General features: G+C 39.2%; 2 protein-coding genes and 1 long non-coding RNA gene across 6 annotated transcripts in view; 2 read left to right on the forward strand and 1 right to left on the reverse strand.

Annotated features, from left to right (window-relative positions):
* The window catches only part of chrm2a (cholinergic receptor, muscarinic 2a), a 106,342-nt gene extending 96,909 nt beyond the window's left edge, over positions 1–9,433 (forward strand). For both annotated transcript variants that reach the window (XM_083546401.1, XM_083546400.1), the window contains one exon: positions 7,804–9,433. In XM_083546401.1, coding sequence (XP_083402527.1) covers positions 7,816–9,336 — 1,521 coding nt within the window. In that variant the 5' untranslated portion in view covers positions 7,804–7,815 and the 3' untranslated portion in view covers positions 9,337–9,433. The remainder of the gene's footprint in view (positions 1–7,803) is intronic.
* Positions 9,434–12,433: 3,000 nt separating this feature from the next.
* On the forward strand, positions 12,434–14,440 carry LOC310728764. Its single transcript, XR_014534336.1, has 2 exons — positions 12,434–12,870; positions 12,940–14,440. It is a non-coding gene; the product is annotated as an uncharacterized lncRNA (long non-coding RNA).
* Positions 14,441–17,710: 3,270 nt separating this feature from the next.
* ptn (pleiotrophin) overlaps positions 17,711–27,782 on the reverse strand; it is a 55,936-nt gene continuing 45,864 nt past the window's right edge. For all 3 annotated transcript variants that reach the window (XM_083546538.1, XM_083546540.1, XM_083546539.1), the window contains exons 4-5: positions 24,674–24,832; positions 17,711–17,978 (exon numbers count right to left, since the gene is read on the reverse strand). In XM_083546538.1, coding sequence (XP_083402664.1) covers positions 17,923–17,978; positions 24,674–24,832 — 215 coding nt within the window. In that variant the 3' untranslated portion in view covers positions 17,711–17,922. The remainder of the gene's footprint in view (positions 17,979–24,673; positions 24,833–27,782) is intronic.

Raw genomic sequence — 27,782 nt, forward strand, 5'->3', positions numbered from 1 at the left:
ACCAGTCGAGTGAAGGGAAAAATGATTTACATAACACGATTGAAATGTCACAAGTAAGAAGTTAAATCTTTTTAATATTTTCATTTCCTGCTACTTTACCTTCCCTTAATAGTTTCATAAAGTGTTTATTCAGATTTCCTCAGGTTGTTAAGCAGGAATTAAATTCTAATCCTATGTTTTGAGGAATTAACAAAATATGGACAAAAGTCTGTGGGCAGGATTGGTACACTATATTGCCAAACGTTTGCTCATAAGTATGCTATCAGATATTTGGACATCCCATTCCACATTAAGTCTTTATTTGCTGTTAATATTAAGCTCCATTCTTCTAGGAAGATGTCACATGGGATTTTGTGGAGATTTATGGAGATGTAGGTGAGGTTAGGAGGCCTGGGGTACAGTCAGCATTCACATTTATCCCAAAGATGTTTAATAGAGTTGGAGAGCTATAGAAGATCTTCTACTCCGAAACATTAAGGCCCTTCTCCCACGATTGTTCAGTTTGGCCGGGCGGCCTGCTCAAGGAAGAGTCCTGGTGGTTCCAAACCACCACTGCAGAAATGTTTCTGTACCCTTACCCAGATTTGTGTAATTATACAATCCTGTCTCTGAGGTCTCCAGACAATTGCTTAGACTTCATGGCTTGGTTTGCGCTCTGAAACCTGTTACCTGTGGGACCTTATATAGACATTTACCACAAGTGGACTCCAATCAAGTTGTATAAAATTTTACATTTTGTAATGGCAAAGGCTGTAAATACTTATGTATGTGATCTTTTTTATTTATTATTATTATTATTTTTTTATTATAGGGTATAGTTTGTAAAACTTTTAGAAAAATAATGAATTGAATCCATTTTGGAAAAAGCCTGTAGCATAAACAAAAATGTGGAAAAAGTGAAGTGTTGTAAATCATTTCTGGAGGCACTGTATATGTATATGTATCCTGAATAAATATATTCCATACTGCAACATTCTCCAGTCCACTTGCTACGCAAACCAATTATGACTAATTGGTATTTTCATCACAGCAGTGTGTGTAAAGACTTATAGCAGCACAGGTAATTGCTTGTGATGTAGCAACCAACAAAACCCATGTAATAAAATACATGGATTTTCCTCTGGGGGTTTACAATAACCTGGTGCAGAAGTTTGCACACCTCCTTGCTTATACTTTCATAAAACACAATCTGCTCACAATGCAGCACTCAGCTGTTTTTATTGGCTCTCAAGCATGTCTTGATTTGGCAATTTTGTTCAATTGTTCCCTGCAAAAGTTATCCAGAATAAATGGCAAGCGTCTCTGATGTGCACAGGCCTCTTTAAATCATATCGCTAGTTTTGGGTTTGATTTGGCTAGGGAATGCTGCCTAAATCCAGAAATTAGAGTCTTGTTTCATATTTTGACTTGGATTTGTTCTTTTCTATTGGTGATCATGATCATGGTGAAAGGAGGACTTGTTCTGTCTAACAAAAGGAATGCAGGTTTTACACCAAAATATGCTGGTATTAGGAGCTATTCATGTTATTATTTATATTAATATATTTTGAATACAGCTCTAATCCCCGGTTCCCAATCAGAGTCCCTGATAAGTATTACTCTTGACTTCTGTCAGTGTTAGAAGGGACGTCCTGGTCTTGTTGTTACTTTTCTTTACAGAGTTTCATGGCACATAATTTGGACATTCTTTTGAACCATTCTTCTAAACAATGCTTTGTAAGCACTTTGCAGAACATGCCATTCGGATGAAATCAAGAAGAATCAAGATGAAGATATCAGGTTCAGATTCACCACCCTTTTTCCTAATTATTTTCTTTCTTTTTTTTTTTTTCTTCACTTACTGCTACAAGAGCTCGATGAGGGAACTTGTCATGCAACAGACCTGGCTATCAGGGCCACAAAAGAAGACCGCTAGGCATTGTCTGCCCTGGTCTCCATGGAGAGAGACACCTGTGGTACAGAGCCTTTGCTGGGCGCCCTGTAGTGCTGACTGGCCTGGTTGGCGAGGCCATAAATACGGTTGTTGACAAGATTCATGAGGCCAAGAAACAGTCTGCGACATTTCAGCGGTTTCTCCATTGCCACTCTAACGAAGCTGCTTTGCGGGCACAGCCCCAGCAACAGGGAATCGTGAAATTCAGAGACTGGTGAATCGTGAAATTCCCACAGAAACTAGGAACCCTGGGTGGCACTCCAGGCCGAGGCCCGAGGAACTTACTGAGGACTCTCCTCTTCAATAGAAGGTCTTTGGCTAAAAAATCCTGACATTTAGGATTTTTTGTGGTCTCTGGCGGGGGGAGCAACGTGCACTGCAGCATACGGTTATAGGCACACCAGAGATCAGTTTCGAGAGACTAATTCCCTTAAGAGACTATCTGGCAGCCTGGAAACGTGTCTCAGTGGGTCCTGCGCACTGTAGAGAGAGGTTATACGATTCAGTTCAGGTCTCGACCGCCCCAGTTTAATGTAGTGTGTCCCACTTTGGTGGGGCCCGAGCATGCTCTGGTTATGGAACAAGAAGTGAAACTCTTTTGAGCAAGCAGGCCATTGAGGTGGTCCCTTCATCCAGGTTCTACAGCTAGTACTTCAAAGTTCCCAAGAATGATGGGGGTCCCATTTTAGATCTACTTTAGCTGAACTGCTCTCTATTGAGACTCAGGTTATTTAGTGATATTAGCTCGATTAGAGCACCTGGCAAGCACCTGGCATCGAGATGTGGTTCTCGCCCGTATGGGGTTAAGACTGAACGGCGAAAAATTTATACTTTTCCGGTACAGAGAACCACCTATCTAGGCGTAGTGTGGGATTCGACCATCCTGTCGCCTGCACGAATCGGGTCTATCCTCATGGCTGTTAAGAAAGTGAGAGAAGGCCAGCTACTCACTGGTAAGCAGTTTTAAAGACTGCTGGGTCTGATAGCAGCTGCATCCAATGGCCTTCCATACATGCAACCCCTACAGTGGTGGCTCAGGGACAGAGGGTTCTCCCAAAAGAGCAACCCACTCTGCACAATTAAAGTCACGCGACAAGCCTTAGATATGTGGAGAAATCCCAGGTCTTCTGTGAAGATGTTCCACTAGATGTGGAGATTTGTGTTAATTCACCTACAAGAGTGTGTTAGTAAAATCAGGTACTAAAGAAGTTGAGGAGCCCTGTGAATGTAGTCAGCATTCACATTCATCCCAATAGTGTTGGAGCCCTATAGCAGAAGAAAGCAGATCTCCAACTTTGTTGGTTCAAACCACATATGGCTCTATAAGGAAGGTGTCCCAATACTTTTTTCCATATAGTGTAAGTACAGCTTCATCAGTTTTGTCTGAACACTCTTTTTAACCCATCCTCATTAGAAAAGTAAAACGTCCGAAGAAGCGCTGGAGAAAGAAATTGAGTGTATTTTGGCGTTCAGGCTCTTGGCCTTTTTCCGAAGGGACTTAATAGCTTATTATATGGATGTTAAGCCAGCCATTGAAATGAGCGATGGGAACACAGCTTGATGTCCTGCAGCTACAATAGCACTAAATAACTCTTACTGCCCCTGAGAGAATCCTTCACACTGACAGAATGAGAGGCAGGGAAAGGAACGAAGGAAACTATGAGAAGAAGAAGAAAAAAAAAAAGAATAGGAAAAGGTACATCTCAGGTGAAGGGTGTAAAGGATCCTGGGATGGCTTGGTCTCCTTGTGGACCTGCACAACTGAGCAGTTTTTTTAATGGTCTAATGCGTATAATGTAAAAATGTGTTTGAATACGAATATAGGCTCATTCACTGCTTCTTATTCAGTCCTCACTACAAGCTCAGGTCCTTTTTAATGCTCAAATTACTGGACCTTGGTGTTTTGGAATGAATTTTTTATAACTCTATATTAGATGAAGGATTTCTGTCACTGGAGATAAGTGTATTCTTTATGTTTAGCTGGTGGAGTATGAAGGGAGACGAACGTCATACGCTTTAATAGGGATAATGAGAGTACAGACATAATAGGTGCACTCTTCAAGTCATCTTTACCTTGCTAACTTTAAATTCCCTGTCAAAGATTGTTGAAAACACATACACTAAGCATTCATCATTTAATCTGAATAAAATAAGCTATCTAATTATATCCATTGTTCTAGACAGCTCATCATTTTTGTTTTCCTGTGTCGATTAAACTATAGAACTCATCCCTCTGAGTGTTGCTCCATGATATAGTTATAGTTATAGTTATAGTAATAGTTATGAGCGGTGAAGTGAATAACACTGATTATCTCTTTATCATGGCCCCTGTTAGTGGGTGGATATATTTATCAGGCAGCAAGTGAACATTTTGTCCTCAAAGTTGATGTTAGAAGCAAGAAAAATGGGCGAGAGTAAGTATTTGAGCGAGTTTGACAAATTGTGATGTCTAGACAAGTGGGTCAGAGCATCTCTAAAACTGCAGCTCTTGTGGGCTGTTCCCAGTCTGCAGTGGTCAGTATCTATCGAAAGTGCTCCAAGGATGGAACAGTGGTGAACCGGCGACAGGGTCATGTTCGGCCGAGGTTCATTGACGCACGTGGGGAGCGAAGGCGAAGGTGATCCAACAGACGAGCTCCTGTAGCTCAAATTGCTGCTAAAGTTAATGCTGTTTATGTCCTATAGGTCAGAACTGTTTTGGCATCAAAAGGGGGACCAACGCAATATTAGGCAGGTGGTCATAAAGTTATGCCTAATCGGTCATCATAATTTTAATATCTTGGGCAATTATACATGTATCACTATCATTGTAGTCTCACTTTTTCTGCCATCTGATGAACTACTGCTACACATTTTATACAGTATATCTTCATAAGATTGGAAGTTCATTCATTGTACAGCATCTATACTTAAAATATGAGTTAATATGTATATTTTATTTAACATTTATTTTACATGATTTTACATTGCATTGCATTTACATTGATTTTACTTGCATTTTATTTTACTTACATTTTACTGTGAGCGTCTGCAACCCAACAATTTCACCATGGGATCAATAAAGGATTCTGAATCTGATGAACTGACAATTGAGCTGGAGATTTCATGAGAAAGAATTTCACTAATCTGCAGTGCATTGGTTTAAAAAGTTTGAAATGAAAATCAGGGTCTTTAGATAACCAGTCATTTGATAGCATGATTGATAGCTTGGATTGAAAATGAAATTGATTATGAAAACCAATTTTTTTGTCACATACTTTATACAGTACATTACATTACAATAAAATGATTCCTTTACATATCCCAGCAATGTTGGAAAGATAGGGTAAGAGTGCAGACTAGGCCATGAGACAGCGCCCCTGGAGGTCCACACAGGGTTAAGGGCCTTGAAGGTTAAGGGGTAAAGAGTGAACCTTGGCAATACTGGGGCTTGAACCCTAGACCTTCTGATCCCAATCTTACACTAACCCGTTTCTGGCACCCAAAAAGCAAATTTTGACTTAACTATTAACTTCCACTTGGCCAACTAGGAGACATATATAGTCAAGGACATATCTCCTTCAGGGGTCTACACACACTCTATGGCAGTCGAAATAATCAGACAGTACATTAGTTTTATATCATTATTTGCAATATATAGTTGGAGTCCACAGCACCCCAGACCTGCAATGGTCTGCCTGAGATTTGACCAGTTGAATATCACTGTTATCTGAAGCTGATTTTTATTATAGTATACAATATAATAAGTAATAATATTATATATTATAATAATATAATATATTATAATAATACTGTTGTTATACTGTTTTTTGGGGTTTTTTTTTTCAAATATTCTACATATTACTAAATATTATTGCTATTATCAATGAAATCAAATAAAAAACAAAAATTTGCACAATCCCCAACAATTAAAGTTAGCTAAAATGCAAAAAAAGTCTGCGTTTGAAGTGCAGTTACCATTAACAATGATATGATTGTGTAGTTTCTAACAAAGAGGCAGACGGGAACTTCATCTGGGAGTTTTGGAAATACTCCAAGTTGAAAACTTTCCAGGAATGTATAAGGATTAATGGGAATGTATGGGAATTTATTGGTATTTGTGGAGATGAATTAAAAATGTTGAGAAATTTATATAAACTATCATACACAAACATAAATATAAACATTTATAAACATCATAAGCTGCATGCAAACTAATACACATTTAAAAAATGACATTTCTGTTTTAACTGTTAGTATAATGAATTCTCAACAAGATGGAGATTTTTTGACATTATTTTGTGTGCAGGATAGAAAGGGAAAGGATTGTGGTGAGACCTGTGATGTTGTATGGATTAGAGACAGTGGCATTGAGTAAAAGACAGGAGGTGGAGCTGGAGGTAGCAGAGCTGAAGATGTTGAGGTTTTCGTTGGGAGTGACGAGGATGGACAAGATTAGAAATGAGTTTATTAGAGGGACAGCGCATGTAGGATGTTTTGGAGACAAGGTAAGGGAGGTGAGATTGAGATGGTTTGGACATGTGCAGAGGAGGGACATGGGGTCTATCGGTAGGAGAATGCTGAGGATAGAGCTGCCAGGAAGGAGGAAAAGAGGAAGACCATGTAGGAGGTTTATGGATGTGGTGAGGGAAGACATCCAGGTAGTTGGGGTAAAAGAGGCAGATGTACAGGACAGGGGGGTATGGAGACGGATGATCCGCTGTGGTGACACCTAATGGGAGAAGCCGAAAGAAAAGGAAGAAGATTTTGTGTGCAGGCTTCAAGAAATAATGTGTGTGATGTTATGGGGTGTGGCCCTGCAGTAGGTATTCTGTGTGCATGTAAGAAATTGCAGTGTAGAAATTGAACTAAAATTACATAAAATCTGCTTTAAAAAAAAGAAAATTATCCTGGAAAATTTACTACATTTAAGTTCTCTGTTAAAGGCTAATGTGCAATTTTGTAAATTCGTTCACAAGCAAGCAAACCTTTTTAAATAAACATCGAAATTGTAGATTTATTAAAAAAGACGCTTGTTTGCAGAAAAATGATCAAAAACGATATTTCTAACCTCAAAATGATCAGAATCGTGCACCCAGGAGCCTCGGATCAAAAACCAGATGATGTAGTTTGGTGTAATGTGTAAATATGATTAAGAGGCAGATGTGTTGTGTTAGAGGTCTGGGGGAGATGAAAAACTAAATAAATCTGGAAAAATGCCGAATGAGGTCTAATAGGAATAAAAATCTAGCCATAAATATTTCATACGTCTACCAGTAGGTGAGGCAGAGGACACTTGAGAGATATTAATATTCAACCCTATTTTAGCTATGAGTCTTTGAATAATCCTGATACCACCTGTGAGTGTAGTCATGTTACATTCTTTTTCCTGATTAGATTAAGAAAAAGACGTGCCAATAAAATAGGAATCTGGTCAGGTTGTTACTGTTGCTGTTCTGTGCTGGAAAAATAAAAAAATAAATAAAAAATACAACTCCATCTACATTAACAGGTCCATATGGAGCAGAGTCGAGCCAGCAGCGAGCTCTATGCAGGAGCCAAAGTTATATGCAAATTCACCGCTTTACTCTCTTTTGCAACATAAAAAACCACACAGATCTCCTTATAACTGGTTGCCTCCATATATATATATATATATATATATATATATATATATATATATATATATATATATATATATATATATAAAACTTTTAACTGGAAAAACTTGTGTTGGCGGAAGGGGGAAAAAAGAGATTTGATCATCAAACAAAGTAATGGTTTGGTAGTTGCGAAAGAGGTTTTCCCTCCGTTGTATGTTAGTGATGTTAACTCCAAATCCTCTGCATGTACTGATGTTTCTCCACCTTTTCTCCCTCTTCCATGTGTAGGTGTGAAGGCTTATGAGCAGTGCTCCTCGTGCAGTAAGGGAGCTTTTCCTGAGGCAGGAACAGATGGACGGAATAAACTTCACGTTTGGGAATTCTTCAGAGGGAAATGAGACGGAGCCAGAAGTGGAGACGAGCTCCTATAAAACGGTGGAGGTGGTGTTCATCGTGCTAGTAGCCGGCTCACTTAGCCTGGTAACCGTGGTCGGGAACATACTGGTAATGCTCTCGATAAAGGTCAACAGAAGCCTACAAACTGTCAACAACTACTTCCTGTTCAGCTTAGCATGCGCCGACTTTATTATCGGCCTTTGCTCCATGAACCTCTATACTGTTTATATAGTCATTGGTGCCTGGCCGCTCGGCCCTGTAGTGTGTGACCTGTGGTTGGCTCTGGACTATGTGGTGAGTAACGCATCGGTCATGAACTTGCTCATTATAAGTTTTGACCGATATTTCTGCGTCACAAAGCCGCTGAGTTATCCGGTAAAGAGGACCACTAAGATGGCGGGGATGATGATTGCTGCAGCCTGGGTGCTGTCCTTTATCCTGTGGGCTCCTGCTATCCTATTTTGGCAGTTCATTGTGGGTGGACGCACCGTGCCAGACAGGGAGTGTTACATCCAGTTCTTTTCAAACGCGGCCGTTACCTTCGGCACCGCTATCGCCGCCTTCTACCTGCCTGTCATCATCATGATGGTGCTGTATTGGCAAATCTCTCGAGCCAGCAAAAGCCGTGTGAAAAAGGACAACCGAAAGCCTTCAGGCGCCAACACCGGAACCGGATCGCCCAATCGGACCCGCAGCCACGCCGCCAACAAGCTGGACAACAACAACGTAATGGCTGAGGACCCAGACAGGAACCAAACCCAGATCACAGATGAATTGACCAACCAGCTCGACAGCAAAATGCAGAACGGTAAAGGGCCGTCCACAGCCAGTGGAGATAGAGAAGGGGAGGAAACTACCAGGGACAACTGCGTTCCTGCTGAGGAGAAAGAAAGCTCGAACGATTCCACATCAGGAAGCGGAGCCACGGCTCCTCAAAAACCAGAAGCCAACAACACTCCGACACCTGCGCGGCATCACGCCAAGACCAGCGCCTCCAAACTTACCTGCATTAAAATTGTCACCAAGTCGCCCAAGGGAGACTGTTACGCTCCATCCAACACCACCGTGGAGATCGTCCCGGCAGCCGAGAAACAGGATCACGTGGCGCGCAAGATCGCCAAGATGACCAAGCAGCCGCCCAAAAAGAAAAAAGCGGCTCCTTCCAGGGAAAAGAAGGTAACGCGCACCATCATGGCTATCTTGGTGGCGTTTGTAGCCACGTGGACCCCCTATAACGTGATGGTTCTCATCAATACATTCTGCTCCAGCTGCATCCCCAACACAGTGTGGACCATTGGCTACTGGCTCTGCTACATCAACAGCACCATTAACCCTGCGTGCTACGCTCTGTGCAATGCCACCTTCAAAAAGACCTTCAAACAGCTTCTGCTTTGTCAGTATAAGAACATACGCTCCACCAGATGAGCTCCGATAGACGTGTGCATGTACTTATGTGTGTGTGTGTGTGTGGTGTGTGTGTGTTGTGTGTGTGTGTGTGTGTGTGTGTGTGTGTGTGTGTGTGTGTGTGTCTAAAAAAAAATGTTCGGAGTGGCAGTGTGAATCCTGTGGCAGCTTATGCGGGGTCTCATGTTGTTTTGATTTCATTTTATTTTGTAATGTGTGGTTTTTCGTAATCGACACCTTGATGTAGCACTTTACACACACACACACACACACACACACACACACACACATACACACACAGATACACTTGTACACCACATACACACCAAAACACACAGGTCAGCCATTATTTAGGGTTCTTTCTTTAGGGTTCCATAAGAACAGAAGTGATTCATGAATCATGAAAATGACCCAGATGTGAAAAATTTAAATATAGTAAAAAAAAACGTCGATCCATAATTTTTTTGTAAAATAGAAGTGTATAAATGTGAACTGTAAGATAATATAGATAGCATGAATTTACGGTATGTTAATTAGGCCGTGAAGCGGAAGAATATAGCGCGTGTTTCATATAAATGTCATCTACGTATAGTAGAGTAGCTTAAAAAAAAAAAAAAAAACGATTTTATTTGAGAGAGCAGTGTAATACTGAATCTGCACTCTTACGGGGACAATAGGGCTGACTGAACACTCCAACAAAGTGTTGGGACTTCAGTGTAAAATAATACCTGTAAATACGTGTGTATAACCTTGTATAGTGTGTGTGTGTGTGTGTGTGTGTGTGTGTGTGTGTGTGTGTGTGTGTGTGTGTGTGTGTGTGTGTGTGTGTGTTAGATATAAAGTTTTGCCAATATGATGTATGAATGACTATTGGCTGCTTTGTGTTTTCCTCTATAAGTGTGTGTGTGTGTGTGTGTGTGTGTGTGTGTGTGTGTGTGTGTGTGTGTGTGTGTGTGTGTGTGTGTGTGTGCGCGTGCGTGCGCTGGCCTGAATGAGCTATCGGAAAACCACTCTGCCGTATCCCGCGCGTAAGAGTGGGAGTGTGGGGCAGCATGAAGTGCTCAGGCCTCCAGAGATGCAAATGAAAGGCTTTTAAACTGATGACTGATGAGCGGGGTGAAGAGACTCTTCGATACCGAGCCTTTTTGATTTTTGAATAACCCACAAATTTGTCGCGTTATCAAAATGGGGGGAAAAAAAATTTCTGGTGAGAACGAACCGGACGTCGTTTCGCGCTCAGAGATTGGTCGTCTTGAGTCCTTTAAAAAAAATCGCATGGTGGAGAAAGAAAACTCTCCGGTGCTTCCTCATGAAAGATTCAGAGATGCAAATAAGTGCTCGGGCCTGCAGCAAGGTGTTCATTCATGAAGGCTGCAGGTGGTTATGGCGCACTGACAAGCCCGCAGCACTGTTCTAGAGGGATCCTGTGTTTTTCTCTCGGTGTAGCAGCGTGTGTAGAGTTGATGATGAGAAACGAGTGTATCGGCGTATGCATAATGCGTGAGGAGCGATAGAGCTTCCTCTAAGTCTATTCATTGTGTTTTGCACACTGAGGCTTTCAGTCCAAGCAAAAAGCATGCGTGTGTGTGTGTGTGTGTGTGTGTGTGTGTGTGTGTGTGTGTGTGTGTGTGTGTGTGTGTGTGTGTGTGTGATTACCCCAGGATGGGGGTTATTCTAAATCACAGGCTTCGGTCTTGTGAAATAAAGGGCTAGATATTTTGCACCTCTCATCACATCATATAGTGTCACATGATCACGTGTAAAAAAAAAACTGAGTTGACAACGAACGTACCTGTAATTCATCGAATGTTTTCTCTTTCACACCAACACAATCCCAACTTTATTTGTGTAGCACGCAAGTCACAAAGCAATTTTACATGCATACATTTATCCCTATAAGAATTGTTTTATTTCTAAGCATTTTCCTTATGCATTTCAAGGCTTTGCTTCTCTTTCGAAATACAAAAAGTGTCAATCAAACACAAGAATTTCATGTTTAACATCCAAAAATAGCTTTTCGAATCCTTTCACTTGGATAAACATTCGATACATTCAACAATATTGTAAATAATTTCATTCGAATCCTAAAAAAAAAAAAATCCTAAAAAATGTCTTTCCCTTCCACATATGCACTGCATTGCCAAAAGTTTGTGGACACTTGAGTATAAGATTTTTGAATATCCCATTACACATTTAGTCTCCATTTGTTAAAAAAAGCTTCACTCTTCTGGGAAGATGCTCGACTGATTTTTGTGGTGATCCATTCAGCTATAAGGGTGTTAGTAAAGTCAGGTACTGATGTAAGTGAGAAAGTGAGGAGACCTGGGGTGCATATATATATATATATATATATATATATATATATATATATATATATAAAACCTTCAAGTGTTCATTTGTAATTCTCTTACACTTCTAAATGTTGAGGCAGGATGCGGATGTTGGTTAATGTGAAGACTTTAAAAGCCTGGTATCGGGAGCGGTGCTGTGAATTCTAATGTGCGAGAGCGATGTTTTTGCCAAAGGGCAACGTGAGAAAAGTGAATCTTTAGACTGACTCTTAAGTAGAATAACGGTTTGGGCTGAATGGTCTCGTTCGAGTTCAGGAATTTTGTTTATTGAAGCGGGAGAAGCAGGTCCTCGCTTTTTCATGGCAAGGTGTGTGAGATGATCTGACGCAGGTTAACGTTGTGTGAGATTGATGATTTGGCGTGCTCAGGGGCTTTTCCCACTCATAGGTTTTGTAAACTCTTTATTCACAAATCACAAAAAAACAAGATATTAAAAAGATTAGGTTATTAATGTTTTAATAAATATTAACATTTTACGTGAAATAATAAGTGTGGTAAAATCTTAGCATGTGAAACTACGTTGGATATAGCCAAACTGAGTTTTATATATATATATATATATATATATATATATATATATATATATATATATATATATATATATATATATATATATATATATATATATTATTTTAAATGTAAATTTTGAGAGTAATTATTGCACCCAGTGGTCAAATACAGGAACTGCATGCAGCAATTGTTAATAGAGATTCATCTCTGCCGCACACTCGCTTTATGAATAAAGTTAATTGCCTGGGTTGCCACTTTCTGTACAGCTGATTGAGGGATGGTTTGTGATAGTTGCTCCAGGCTGGTACAGATATCGCAAGTGAGTGTTACTCTGAGTGTTCAACAAAGCAAGAATTTTTCCACCAGTAGCTCTCAGTCCAACTTCTCATTGTATCTCCTGCACTATGACCCATGATGTGTGAACGCGTCCTTACATGGCGTCTATCGTATTCATTTTGACCGTTCTGGCTGAGCGGAACGAGAGAGGACGGCGTGATAGTGTGGAGTGGTGTATGACAGCGGACAGCTGTTCGTAATCACTGCGTGAGTGATGAGACGTGCACGGGAAGGCGCTTGGCGTTCGACAGTGATGAGCAGACCCCCTGTCAGGTGTGGCTTCGCTTTCAGTGTGCTGTGGTTGGCTGATAAGATTCTGTTTGGCTCTCAAAAGGGAAAGAATGAAGGATGAAAGAAAGTAAGTAAGTAAGTAAGTAAGTAAGTAAGTAAGTAAGAAAGAAAGAAAGAAAGAAAGAAAGAAAGAAAGAAAGAAAGAAAGAAAGAAAGAAAGAAAGAAAGAAAGAAAGAAAGAAAGAAAGATTAAGGCTCTCTGTGTGACACTTTTTTATAAGCAACTGGAACAGCTTCTTATTTGTGTGTGTGTGTGTGTGTGTGTGTGTGTGTGTGTGTGTTTGTGGGTGGACTGGAGACTAGAGAAGTGAGTTTATTAGTCACCCTCCTATTCAACACAAATAGAAAAGGGCTTATTACACCGCAAACACTGACGTCTTAACAAGTCTGTGAAAGGTGTGGAAACTTCTTTAATGATTTTATTTTCATTTGTTTCTATGCAACAAACGAAAAGGTAAAAGTAAAAGGATTTTACACAAGAATTTGACAGTGAATGAGTGGAAGTAAGTTCTGTGGAGTCCAAATGAGACATTTTTGTCTCCAACAGAAGAACTTGTGTAAGACAGAGAACAGGAGAGAAGGTATGATCAGACTTCCTCACCCCCACAATCACACATGGAGGTGGGAGCGTTGGGGTTTGAGGTTGTTTTGGAGCAGGGAAAGTTCCGGAAAGTGAAAGAAATCCTAAACCAACATGGCTCCCATTCCATACTCCACTGAATACTCGTACTGAATTCCTATTGAACTGCTCTGGGATGAACAAGAAATCTCCAACTAGTGAAGAACATCTTTGAGGCACGGCCAAGTGTTTCGTTTGGAGAAACGAACCGTCCGCATGCTGAGAGTGTGTAAAGCTGTTGTTCATGCTAAGGGAGGATTTTATCATGAAAATAACGTTCTGGAAATGTATAGATTGGTTTGGTTAAAGAAACTTTTCAGACTGTTACATTACCGAGTTTGTTGCGTCGAAACAAAAGGAGCATGCATGTGTCTCTCAGACATCATATAAATACTTTAGATACGGACATTTGTCTCCTGAGATATATACGTATATAAACACACACGTGAAAAAAAGTCTTTGAGTGAAGGTAGTGAATTTATTTTGACCATGTTATCAGTATTTGGTGAATATGTACATTCAGTGAATAGGTACATGGTGTTCCAGCAGCATTCTACAAAAGCCGAGATTGTGATGTCATAGTTATTATTTACAGAACACAGTCTCTGCTACTGACCGACAATCAAGTGCCTTACAGCCGTGTCTGATACCGAATCTTGTTCTGGTATGTTCTAGTTAAAGTTATTAATTACTATTATACAGGTGAAGATTAGTGTTTCCGTGGCTGAAGTTTGTGTGTTTGTGATTATATAAAAAAAAAAAAATTCTATTTAACCCAAAACTCTTTCATTTCCGATTGCTTACATTATTACTGTCGGCACCGTGACCGTGATGGATTTGCGGAAACACACGATGATGTGAAACGTGAGCTCGGTGGAGAGTGTGTTGGAAATGTATGCACGGATAATCTCTGGGGGTCTGGGTATCTCAGCTCGTGTGCATGATTTGAAAGGAGATTTTGTGTGTGTGTGTGTGTGTGTGTGTGTGTGTGTGTGTGTGTGTGTGTGTGTGTGTGTGTGTGTGTGTGTGTAAGCGAGACTGTTTTTGTGTATAAGGAGTTTCAGGGGGGAAATAAGTTTGCACGTGCCTAAACAGCATAGAGAGGACTCATCTCTCTCTCTCTCTCTCTCTCTCTCTCTCTCTCTCTCTCTCTCTCTCTCTCTCTCACACACACACACACACACACACACACACACACACACACACTGATAATTTCAGAGAGAAAAAGTAGGTGCCAAAGACACACTGCCAGTGGCAAGATGACAAACAAACAAACAAGTATGACACATGATGCATATATATATATATATATATAATATGATATATGGATACACAATAATAGCTATAAAAATATGTATACACACACACACACACATACACACACACATATGTTCTTCTTCTTTCGGCTGCTCCCATTAGGGGTCGCCACAGCGGATCATCCGTCTCCATACCCCCCTACATCTGCCTCTTTCAACCCAACTACCTGCATGTCTTCCTTCACCACATCCATAAACCTCCTCCTTGGCCTTCCTCTTTTCCTCCTTCCTGGTGGCTCCATCCTCAGCATTCTCCTACTGATATACCCCATGTCCCTCCTCTGCACACATGTATATATATGTTATGTATAACTATTATTGTGTATTTATATATCATATATAAAGCATGTGTTTGTTGCCAGACTGAGGAACTGACTCTGGAGTATCGATTGTGGTGTTGGAGCATCTGTCAGTGGAAACAAGGGATAATTGGACTTTAAATCACGAAGCCAAATGCTTGCGCTCCCCACAGACACGCCGAGGTTTTAATTACGGAGACAGAAAGAGAGATAACGATGACAAAAAATCATAAAGATTATAACTAATTGTTGTGTACAGTCATACCAAATTGAAACCACCTAAACTGGTGTGTGTGTGTGTGTGTGTGTGTGTGTGTGTGTGTGTGTGTGTGTGTGTGTGTGTGGTGTGTGTGTGTCTTAACTGATGTTCTTTTTTGTGCATGGACTAAAATTAGGCTTTTCTGCAGCCTTTTTTTTATTTTATTTTTTAATAAAGTCATGCCAGCTTTGCCTGTGAGTGGAACAGGAAATATTAAGAAAAAATATATACTTTAAGCCAATAAAAAAAAAAAAAAATGTAAATAATAAAAAAAAGATGAAAGCATAAATAAGCACACTGACATCTCTCCTTCCTCAGGAAGTGGGAGGAATGAACCAAAAGTAAATAATAATAATAATAATAATAATAATAATAATAATAATAATAATAATGATAATAATAATTAAAGGGTATTAGAAAGTAGCATACGTGTAGGAGGATGACGTGGAGATGCACTTCCTGTGTCTGATGTACATACTGATCACATTCTGTTCTCTTGCTGAGGTGTTTAGATCCTCGTCGTGCTTCACCTTCACCGTGATTCGTGACCTTCATCTCAGTAGAGAAGTCGTTTATGTACGACTGTAATATATCTAATGAACACGCTGTAGTTCAGCACAGGTGACATGTAAATACATGTTTATTATTTATATGATCACCCCTATGCCTCCTTCCCCCACCCCCGCCCCCACCCTCCCCACCCGCAAACCCCTCCTGTTTGTACATCGTGTACCGATTTCTTTATAAAGAAATTCAAGTTGGAAATTTGGATGTTTAGAACTTATAAACGATGACTAACATGAAACACATTTACAGTGTATATTGTGCTATACTCTTTTGGAGAACAATTCTATCAAATAAATAAAGATATACAAGTCTGCATATTTTCTTGTGACATGTCGTGATGTTGATGTTGTGAGTTGTGTGACATATCGTTAGGACAGAAACAATACAGTAGAGGGAAGTGAAATTCAATTTGGTACACAATGATCAGAGCACATGGAGAGGAACGATGCATTGTAGATGACTTGATTTCATCTGGAGCTGAGTAAGAAGGAGCAGCACATCACGATAGATAGATAGATAGATAGATAGATAGATAGATAGATAGATAGATAGATAGATAGATAGATAGATAGATAGATAGATAGATAGATAGATAGATAGATAGATAGATAGATAGATAGATGGCTGTTGGATAGATAGATAGATAGATAGATAGATAGATAGATAGATAGATAGATAGATAGATAGATAGATAGATAGATAGATAGATAGATAGATAGATAGATAGATAGATAGATAGATAGATAGATAGATAGATGGCTGGATGTTGGATAGATAGATAGATAGATAGATAGATAGATAGATAGATAGATAGATAGATAGATAGATAGATAGATAGATAGATAGATAGATAGATAGATAGATAGATAGATGGCTGGTTGTAAGATAGATAGATAGATAGATAGATAGATAGATAGATAGATAGATAGATAGATAGATAGATAGATAGATAGATAGATAGATAGATAGATAGATAGATAGATAGATAGATAGACAGACTATATGGATACAAGTTTGTGGACACATGAGCATAAGATTTCTATGTGCTTCTTGAGTTACCATTTGCTGCTCCACTCTTCTGGGAAGATGTTACACTCGATTTTTTGTGGAGATTCTTTCAGCTACAAGATTGTCAGTAATGTCAGGTATTGATTTAGGTGAGGTGAGGAGGCCTGAGGTGCAGTCAGCATTCACATTCATCCAAATAGGGTTGGAGCTCTACAGCAGGAGATCTTCCACTCCAACTAATGGAAAGCATACTGTATCTTCATGGAGCTGGCATTGTGACACGCTGGAACTGGTTTGGGTCTAATAATTTAAGTGAATGCAAAATGCAAATTTTCATGCTCCTGCATACACATATGACTGAAAAAGTCAGGTCTAGAGATATAGTTGGATTGATCTAGAATTCCTATTATCAATTACAACAGACCAAATATTATATATATATATATAGCGAGAGAGATAGATAGATATACACACACACACACACACACACATACACACACACACACACATATTATGTGTGTTGTGTTTGTTTTAAAGATGTAAATATATATATATATATATATATATATATATATATATATATATATATATATATATATATATATATATATATATATATATGTTTATATTTGTGTTTGGTTCATTGCTATTGCACTGAGCAGGATGTGAAATAATATATTAAATATAGAGCAAGTCAAATAATATTTTTATCAAATCGAACCCAAGGTTATTAAAGATTTTCCACTCTTTCAAGCTTGAAATGGTTTTGTTCTATGATCAGATTATTTAGTTCGGATCAAACATTTATTTCTCGAAAGACAAAACAATCTGGGAGTCGATTAGAGCGTATGACTTAATATGTTTTATTAACTATTACATATTTATATTCAAAACCTCTACACCTACAGTTCAAGAGAAAATAAAGGTTTTTTTCTATCCCTTCTTCTCCATTTCCTCATGTCCTTCCATCTATGTGTTGCTTACTGCCACCCCTGTCTCTTCTGTCTCAGAGCTCAAAAATACAGGGGAAGAGTGACTTTCTTTTTCACCTCTAGTCCAACGGGGCTTGCTCTTTCTTCTTCTCCCCACGCTTCGGCTTCAGTGAGCCTGTAGAGACACACAACAGTGCATCAGTCACAGACAACACAAACACAATGACGCTCAATGGCAGATCGGTAAAGAAAGGAGTCTGGCGTGCCGTGGTTCTCCCCCAACGCTGCATTGCTTTAATGAATGCAATCTCGCACTGCCATGGCTCAACAGCTGCAGGAAGAGCAACCGGGTTTCGAATCCTGATGTTTTCCCGGATATCGGAGGTCAGTCCACGTGAAATGGAAATAAAAGCCACAGACTGAAGTGTGCAGTGATTAAATAAAGATAAAGTGGCTTTGTTGTATGGAATGCCAAAATGTCAGCGATCTCATCAACACCTGTTCTACTCCTTTTTTCATACACCTCATCTCCTACACGTTCCTACTTGCCACTGATCAAGGAGCTTGTTTAAAGCTCAATTAATTAAACTCTAAAGCTTCATGAACATTTTATTTCTCGAAAACAGATATACATTCCTAAGATTTACATCCATTTTTAATAGGAACGCGTTAATACACCTGCATGTTGATGCAGTTCCGATTGATGCTCTGATCCGATCTATTATTTGGCAAAAAAAATCCTATATGGAGAAAAGTGATGGGCCATTCATGCCATTATGGTTCTTTGGATAGAGTGGAGTGGAGTGGAGTGGAGTGGAGTGGAGTGGAGTGGAACCTTCTGATTTAGAGCTCTAGTCTCAACACTATTGAGCAGCAGATCATTTCTACCTGTGGCCATCAAACTATATAACTCCCCCCTTTGAGTGTTAAACAGCTGGACCATTATATAGATATAGGCAATATAGTTATAGTTATAGTTTTTTCATGCCACACTTATATAATAACAATATCTAGGGTAATTATGTGCAATAATTTTATTGTGATAAACCAAATTTTATTACTCTGGGGAAGTGGTGGCTCCAGCGGTTAAGGCACTGGGTTGCCGATCGGAAGGTCTGGGGGTTTAAGCCCCGGTATCGCCAAGCTGCCACTCTTGGGCCCTTGAACAAGGCCCTTAACCCTCTATGCTCCGGGGGTCCCTTACGAGGGAAATATCAAGGTCCGTGACGTCGGAGTGACGTGGGGCCGCCTTCCCGTGGGCTCACCACCTGCAGGAGGGACCGTAAGGGACGGTGCTGTGAGGATTGGGCAGCAGTCGAAGGCGGGGGCCTGCTTAGACTGCTGCCCCCGCGACCCGAATTACGGATAAGCGGGAGTGAATGAATGAATGAATTAATTTTATTGCGATAATAATAATAATTGTTACATGTGCAATAACACAATTATTGTTTATTAATGCAATATATTATAATTATTAATGTAGAATGATTTTCTACACATTGTATTTAATTTCACTTAATCTTTAACTTAATATGTATTGTTTTTGTTTTTTTTACATTTCTAATATTTTATTTGACTTTAATATTTACCTTAATTTTACTGTGAGCAACTGCAACTCAACAATTTCCCAAAGGGATCAATAAAATATTCTGACTGATGATTGAACACCTTTGGGATGAATTGGAATGCTGATTGCACCCAGTAACCCTCATCACATTAATAATGTAATATGCAATAAATCAATCAACCAATCAATTAAACAAAAAAATTAATACAGAAATGAATATATTTATATGTGTAATATATAATATAATATTTGTTAATCATAGAGTGAATATAATTAGCGGTTTAATTAAAAATTTCCTGATCATGTAATCAATCTGCCAAATCTGCTTCAGCATGAAAATGCAAAATCAACACTACAAAAGTCACAATTTTCATTTTTTATTTACTTTTTCACTCCCTTTTTACTGCAATGTGAAGTGTATACGCATCAGACGTAGCTGGCTCTGAAAACGTCTGTGAAAACGTCGCACGTCTCCGAGATTTCAGGTGGCTTATGTGTTAATTGTGATTTACTATCAATAATGTGTCTGTGGAATACACGTGAACGTACAGGACATATGTTTGACATTCAAAGACTAAAACCCACAAAAACAGTCCAGTTAAGTAGGTCCAGATGGACACAAAGATCCAATAAGGTATCTATTTATTCTTTCCATTCTTTAGGGGCAGCAGTGGGAAGTGTGACGGCTGCAGAGACATTTTATTTTGCATTTCTGTATGATTCATACTATATATATATATATATATATAAATAAGCAGACACACATTTCTAATCTTGTGCCACCGAGCAGCCGGGCTCTTTAGACCCCCATCACGGGTTTGACAGCTCGCAGCAGTTGCCTTCACTGCAATTTTTTATATAGAAGCCAAATGATGTTCTGATGGTCTGGAGATCTGGGGACTAATGCTGCTGCTTATAATGTTCCATTTGCATATCTTTTTGCTGCGCTAAGCTCTGTACCTCTTATTGAAAGTTTTATTTGGTCCTTCGGGTTGCACAGATGTGCACCTCTTACATCAGTGCTTTCTTTCATGGAAGATCCCCGAGAGAAATGTGTCTTTTGGCCTTCCTGAATAGAGGAGGAGAGATTGCATGGAATTCTTTATGAGGAAGGGGACAGGAATGAGAAAGGTACATTGGCCATGTGTGTATATATATGCTGAGCATATATATATATATATACATACTGTGTGTGTGTGTGTGTGTGTGTGTGTGTGTGTGTGTGTGTGTGTGTGTGTGTGTGTGTGTGTGTGTGTGTGACAAACTCCTCCTCCTTTCATTTCTTAGATTTTCCAAATGAAATGCATGACATACGTTTTATATTTTAAAATTGTAATTTTACCCAATGAACAATATATATCTTTTTCTTTTTTTTTTATTATCCTGACAACCTCCACCAAACAAATCAAAAGTGTCTCAAATCACACTCATATCCTTCCCCAGATGATTACTGAGCACTAACACTCAGCACTTTTCCTTTTACATTAAATGCTGGAATTTAAAATCTCTGCATGTCACAGGTCTGTTTTGCATACTGGATTTTCTAGATCGCTAAAATATTTTTCAAGGCCGTGTTTTTGATTCGATATGCAGCCCACGACAACAAAAGACACAACGCAAGTCAGTGCATTTAACATCATTATGCATGAAGTTATTTTCCAATTTGACCCGGAAGCCTGGCATCCATTCTGTGGACGCCATTTCTCTGAATGTACGTTATATAAACATGCATCTGCAAGTATAAAACAGTTGTGCTCGGTGTCAAGCCGTACCGCTCCAACCCCATCCTGGATTCTTTTCCTATACAAACATCTCATCACACCGAACTGATGAGTCACAGCAACGAATAATCCCTTTTAGTCACTTATGTTACTAATACACACATATCACTGACATGCAGTGTCCAAGCTCGATCAAAGCAGATCGCACAATGATCTCGCAAATGATCCGATCAAAGCCAAACAGAACACCAAGCAATTACAGCACAGAGACGTTGGATGTAACAGCAAAGGTGAGAAAATGTTGTTTATCCAGATATCGAGATCCAGATACGAATCGCATGGTGTGAATAGAGCCTAACGGAGAATCTATTTAAGGTTTATTCATGGAGACACTGTCCCACACACTCCGCTATGATTCAGGAGAAATGATGATCATCTCTGTTTTATATTTTTCTGACCTGTTCACATTGAAATTCGATATTGAAGCCTATTCGCCCACATACAATTTAGACTTGATTTTTGAATAAACCTGACCCAAAGTAAATTAAATCAAGTAATGTAGCTAAAGCATCACTTTCGTTCATATATTAGTATAGGAATTCTTAGTGTAAGTGAGATAAGTATTTAAAATCTCACAAATATCTTTTATTAAATACAGTTTTAATGCACTGATCCACATGAGCTTTTTGACCAGACACTGGAACTCAATTCAATTCAATTCACTTTAATTTCCACAGCACTTCTAAATATTACTTTTAAAATGACATTGTTTTAAAGCAGCTTTACAGAGATAAAGGGTTACAAATTTGTATAAAAGAATGTATAAGTTTAGTGCTTCTAACTGACATCTCTGTTTCAAGGAAAGACCACATGAGATGTTATGATGAAGGACCCTTGAGGGGAACCAGACTCTTCAACACTAAATGTCCATTCTTTACAGTTCCATCATTGTTGATGTTTTTTCTGTTTAGCGATGGACGCTTAAATGCAGAACTGTTCGTGCGAACTGTAATCCTGAGCACATTGTTTCAGACTGTTTATATTAATTAAATTCCAAATAGATCCTCAAGAAAAAGCCGGTTAAAGTTCCAAATGTTGTGTCGCAAATTTCAAGCGGACTTTCACAAGCCTTTTCTTCAACATTGGAGACTTTCAAAGTGAGAGAGAATGCTTCAATTCTGTGACGTTGGAGTGCACTGTCTATTGTTTCCTCTGTGATAATGGTACCTGCTGCCTATAAGTCTTTCTTAGTGGTGTTTGGTACTTGGGCGACTCTTCTAACTAACCTTCAGACTCACTGATCAGAATATGCAATCAACGTAATCAAAGATAATAATCACCCACAGCACAGCATTTTTATACCATCAGGCAGACACTACAGGAGTGTTAGAGCCCGAACATTAAGGCTGATAAAAGTGATTTTACTATACTATTTAATATTGACATTACTTTTTTGTTTTTTTATATATATATATATATATATATATATATATATATATATATATATATATATATATATGTGTATGTATACACATAATGCAGGAAAACAATGCACAGAAATGCAGGGAAACCCCAGGGTCATTTTATGAGGTTAATATTGATGTTTCTGCTAGAGATGATGTATGCAGGCAGTGCTGCTGTGGCTACAGTGAAAGAAGACGTGTTGAATTGTGTTTATTAGGTTTCTTGCTTTAGAATAGCCATTCATTATCACCGTATGAGATTCCTGTGTGTGCTGTTATATTGCGTTTCTCTATAATATTGATGGTTTCTATGGACGTGGCGTCATAATGATAGTATTAAGAGGTGGATTGATTCAGGTAGAACACCACCGAAAGCCTGGGTGTAAAACGTACAGCCTGCGAAATATATTACAATTACACACTTGTATTCAGACAGACTGGGATATGCTGTGAGTTTGTGTTTTCTTCATGAAGGTTTATAGCCATGTTTATGTTTATATTTTCTGATGTGTGTGTAAGGTCACAATTACACACTTAGACAAAAGCCTTGCAGAGTCGTGACCACCTTCAAAGCACAGAGAGCTGCACAGATCGAGCTATTCACGAACGAGCTGCGGAATTAGATCGTCTCTCTAAACAATTATAATAATCAGAGATGATACGAGTTTTGGAAGACTGAATGCAGAGAGGAATAAACATGAGAGATAAATGACAGTGTCATCAGCGATGTTCCATTTGTTCCAACATATGCCTGGGAATTGCTTATGCACAGGCTAAAAAATCAACTCTCTTTGTGTGTGTGTGTGTGTGTGTGTGTGTGTGTGTGTGTGTGTGTGTGTGTGTGTGTGTGTGAGAGTGAGTGTATTTTAAATGGCAGATTTTTCAGAGAAAAGCAATTACCACCCACTCATCTGCCTCTCTAGATCCAGACCTCTTCACATAACTAACAGACAGACCTATCAGACATAACAGCTAGCAGACATATAAGTGGTCTTTTTTTTTCCCTTTCAGCACAGTTCAAGAACCAGGAATGATATTTTAGTTGGTTAGTTGTTGGTATATGATTTTAATAAAAACAAAGGTCCGAAATCATAATTCCAAAATATGCCTAAAATGCAGAATATCAACCCCTATAATGAACTGTTCCTTTTTTGTAACAATAATCCAATTGGTTAGGACTTTTTTTTAATGATCGCAAATATAGCAAATGTATTCAATAAAATTATAAATACTGAAAATACCCTTAAAAGCTTTTTTTATTTACTTGCTAAGGACCTTTGTTGACTTCAACCGCTGGATTAACCTTCAGATACAGAAACTCGGTTTATGTGAAAAGACTCTTAGTGCACCAATCTATTAATAGAATGATAATAAACTTTCTTTCCGCTTCTCCCGTTAGGGGGCGCCACAGCGGACCATCCGCATGTTTGATTTGGCACATGTTTTTACGCTGGATGCCCTTCCTAACGCAACCCTCCCCATTTATCCAGGCTTGGGACCGGCACTAAGGCTTGTGCAACCCTAATGGCTGGGGTTGGTTCCCTGACCGGGGTTTTAATAGAATCATATTAATAAGTCAAAAATTGCTATCTGTTAAAATAATCATGAGCCCAAAACGTTTTTTGTTTTTTTTCAACTACTTCAAAAAACAAATTAGTGCAAATAAGATGTCATGGTGAGTTCGAATTAGGAGTTTCTTCCATCATTTATAAATGTTCTGCTTGCTGTTGAACTGATGCTGAACTGTTTGTTGGTGATCAGTAGATACACCAAGCGCCAATCAAAACACGTTTAAAACAAAGCGCTCGCTCGACCCTGATCGGTGGTTTGCTGCGTATCTGAGGTTCTACGTGAATTGTGAAATGGATATAAATCAAACAAGGTTTATGTTTTCAATAAGCAATTAAATATATAAATATAGCATTCAGCATAATCGGGTTGATAACGAACTTCCACGTCTAGAAAATGTAGCTGGAAATGAATATTCTTTCTCAAGACAAAAGCACAGCAATGGAGTCAATTGAGTCCAGAGATGAATCCATAACAAAGGGCTAGTTTAATATTTTATCCTGTATTTCCTGAGAAATGTGTGTTTGTATGAAGATGTGATTACTCCTACCCTGTATCTTGGTCTTGGTCTTGCCACAGGGTTTGGTGGCGGAGACAGTGGTGAGGCAGTCAGCATCCGGGAGAGCGCGTTTCAGCAAACCAGTCCGGGTTTTCAGCCCTGTGTTCGCATCACACTCACCCCATAACTGGAAATCGTACTTGCATTCACCTGAGCATGATGAGAAGAATGCAGAGGAATAGAGTGAGATCTTAGTAAAGGTTTTAAACAACAATTTTTTTTACATCCTCTTTTAGATCCTCATCAAATACAAGCCAGAGGCAAATTACTGAGACAACGTGAGGAAGGAAACTTAAGAAGAACTGAATCATCTGAGGAACAGGAACTAGTGGGAATATATAGGAAATCATTGCAGGATAGCGATTTAAAAGTGGAAAAAGGCAAACACTTTTAAGCCTGTTGAAAGATTTTCATAACACAACTTTGATATCGATACAGCTCCTGGTATGAAGTGGGAATTCATTTAGAGATCTTGCAAACAAGGTGTAACTAGAATAAAAGCATGCTCAAGACCCATGAAGACTATACTGACAAAGAACAAATGTTCCAAAGCTAAAAACATGAAGACTGATGACAAATAACATCGTATGTTAGGATGTTGGGCGACCGCAAAGCGATCAGAACAGCATCAGTGAACCGACTGATTGGGAAATATACACGATAAATGACGTTCTTCCGTAAGACATTTCCTCAGTTCGTGTTTTGATGCTGTCTAACACGTGGCTCCAAATCCGTTAAATCATAGCATTTACATCATCGAACCATTTCTTGCCTTGTGCATGGGGACACTGTCATGCTGGAAGAATGTGGACTGCTGGATTTAAGATAAAAACTGTGTAATTGTGGCTTTGAATGCTGAAACAGACAGCAGCATTTGTAAGCAAAATGGAAATGTGATAATGCTGCAGAAATCGAACCAAGCATGTAAAAATTTAAATATTCCTAGAATGGCGAATTACAAATAACGTTACATTCAGGGTATCAGTTATGAACCATGGTGCAGTTCATGACGCAAAAAACAAGACTAGTTTGTGAATGTAAAATGTGAGCTCAGGTGCTTAGAAGGAGATTGACTGCTGCAGGGCACCAGGCATGAAGGATCCTATCACTCCCTGGTTGAGTTCATGATTCTGTTATTCTCACTCGTTTCTCTGAAGCCCTCTGCTGGTTGATCTCTGCTTGACAGTCATGAGATGAAGGTAATGATCCACAATAGCTTCACTGATTTCCATGAACCCTTTCTTCTACAGAGCCAAGTGAACACAAAGCTATCAGCGAAATGCCCTTTCTTATAGTTACAGAGATGCCGTTTCTTTACCCTCAAACTATATTACTCAATATTCAAGTTCAATATCAATCACTTATTTTATGGCATTTGGCAGACACCCTTATCCATTTATCTTATTTATACAATTGATGAGATATGGGGTTAAGAGCTTTATTCAGTGGCCAAGGACTGGCAGGTTGGTGTGAACTGGATTGGAATTTGAATGCCTTAATCTCTAAACTACCACCTCCCATACTTACAGTACGTCTTTTACAGCCAGGAATTAAACAAACCCTGTACATTCAGTGTGTGTGATCCAGGCTTTATGATTTGGAGTGTTAGGGTTTGTATATATTCATTTCTCACTGCTGATATAAAATAATCTCTGTACCTTTCTTCGTTTGCACACACACACACACACACACACACACACACACACACACACACACACACACACACACCGCAAGAATTATTGTCTTCCTTCGAGAGTATGAGCAAAAACGTATTCAATAGACACTAGAATGATTCACATTTTCACAAGTTTCTCCAACCAAATCCTTCTCATAACAGTCTAAGCAATAAATAAAGAATTGTATTTTGTGGTGTAAAGAAAAAAAAAAAACATACATGTGTACCTGAGGCCTACTGGAGAAAAACCTGCACTCACTCTTTATATCAACATCTATAACCCTCTGTGCATTTTTTGTTGGGTTTTTTTCTCTTTGGGTGTACTTTCTTTTTATCACATTGCCACTTTAGATTATATATATTGTGTCTTGTTGTCTTGGCTTCATCTTGTGCCACTGGATTACGCCCCATGCTAATACAAGAAGCAATGGAAATCAAAGCTGGGTGTGATGGGAACAGACTCAGTTAGAACTCCAGCTAGCACTGGAATGGTGTCGAGCCTGATGACAAAAATTGTGCCTAGGGGGTTGTTTATATCAATCATCCACCTGTGGAGATACCAGGAACAAAACTATGGAGAGACCAGAAAATGTAAAAAAAACTAACCTTCAAAATATCCTCCGACCACAACTTTTATAGTGGTGTAACCTTCTGATACTAATTTATACAGTGTATATACAGTGAGGAAAATAAGTATTTGAACACCCTGCTATTTTGCAAGTTCTCCCACTTAGAAATCATGGAGGGGTCTGAAATTGTCATCGTAGGTGCATGTCCACTGTGAGAGACATAATCTAAAAAAATAAATCCCGAAATCACAATGTATGATTTTTAAGCTATTTATTTGTATGATACAGCTGCAAATAAGTATTTGAACACCTGAGAAAGTCAATGTTAATATTTGGTACAGGAGCCTTTGTTTGCATTTACAGAGGTCAAACGTTTCCTGTAGTTTTTCACCAGGTTTGCACACACTGCAGGAGGGATTTTGGCCCACTCCTCCACACAGATCTTCTCTAGATCAGTCAGGTTTCTGGCCTGTCGCTGAGAAACACGTCGTTTGAGCTCCCTCCAAAGATTCTTTATTGAATTTAGGTGTGGAGACTGGCTAGGCCACACCAGAACCTTGATATGCTTCTTACAGAGCCACTCCCTGTTTATCCTGGCTGTGTGCTTTGAGTCATTGTCATGTTGGAAGACCCAGCCTCGACCCATCTTCAATGCTCTAACTGAGGGAAGGAGGTTGTTTCCCAAAATCTTGCAATACATGGCCCCGGTCATCCTCTCCTTAATACAGTGCAGTCGCCCTGTCCCATGTGCAGAAAAACACCCCCAAAGCATGATGCTACCACCCCCATGCTTCACAGTAGGGATGGTGTTCTTGGGATGGTACTCATCATTCTACTTCCTCCAAACACGTTTAGT

Source organism: Silurus aristotelis (assembly GCF_946808225.1).
Source record: "Silurus aristotelis genome assembly, chromosome: 7".
NCBI classification, from domain to species: domain Eukaryota; kingdom Metazoa; phylum Chordata; class Actinopteri; order Siluriformes; family Siluridae; genus Silurus; species Silurus aristotelis.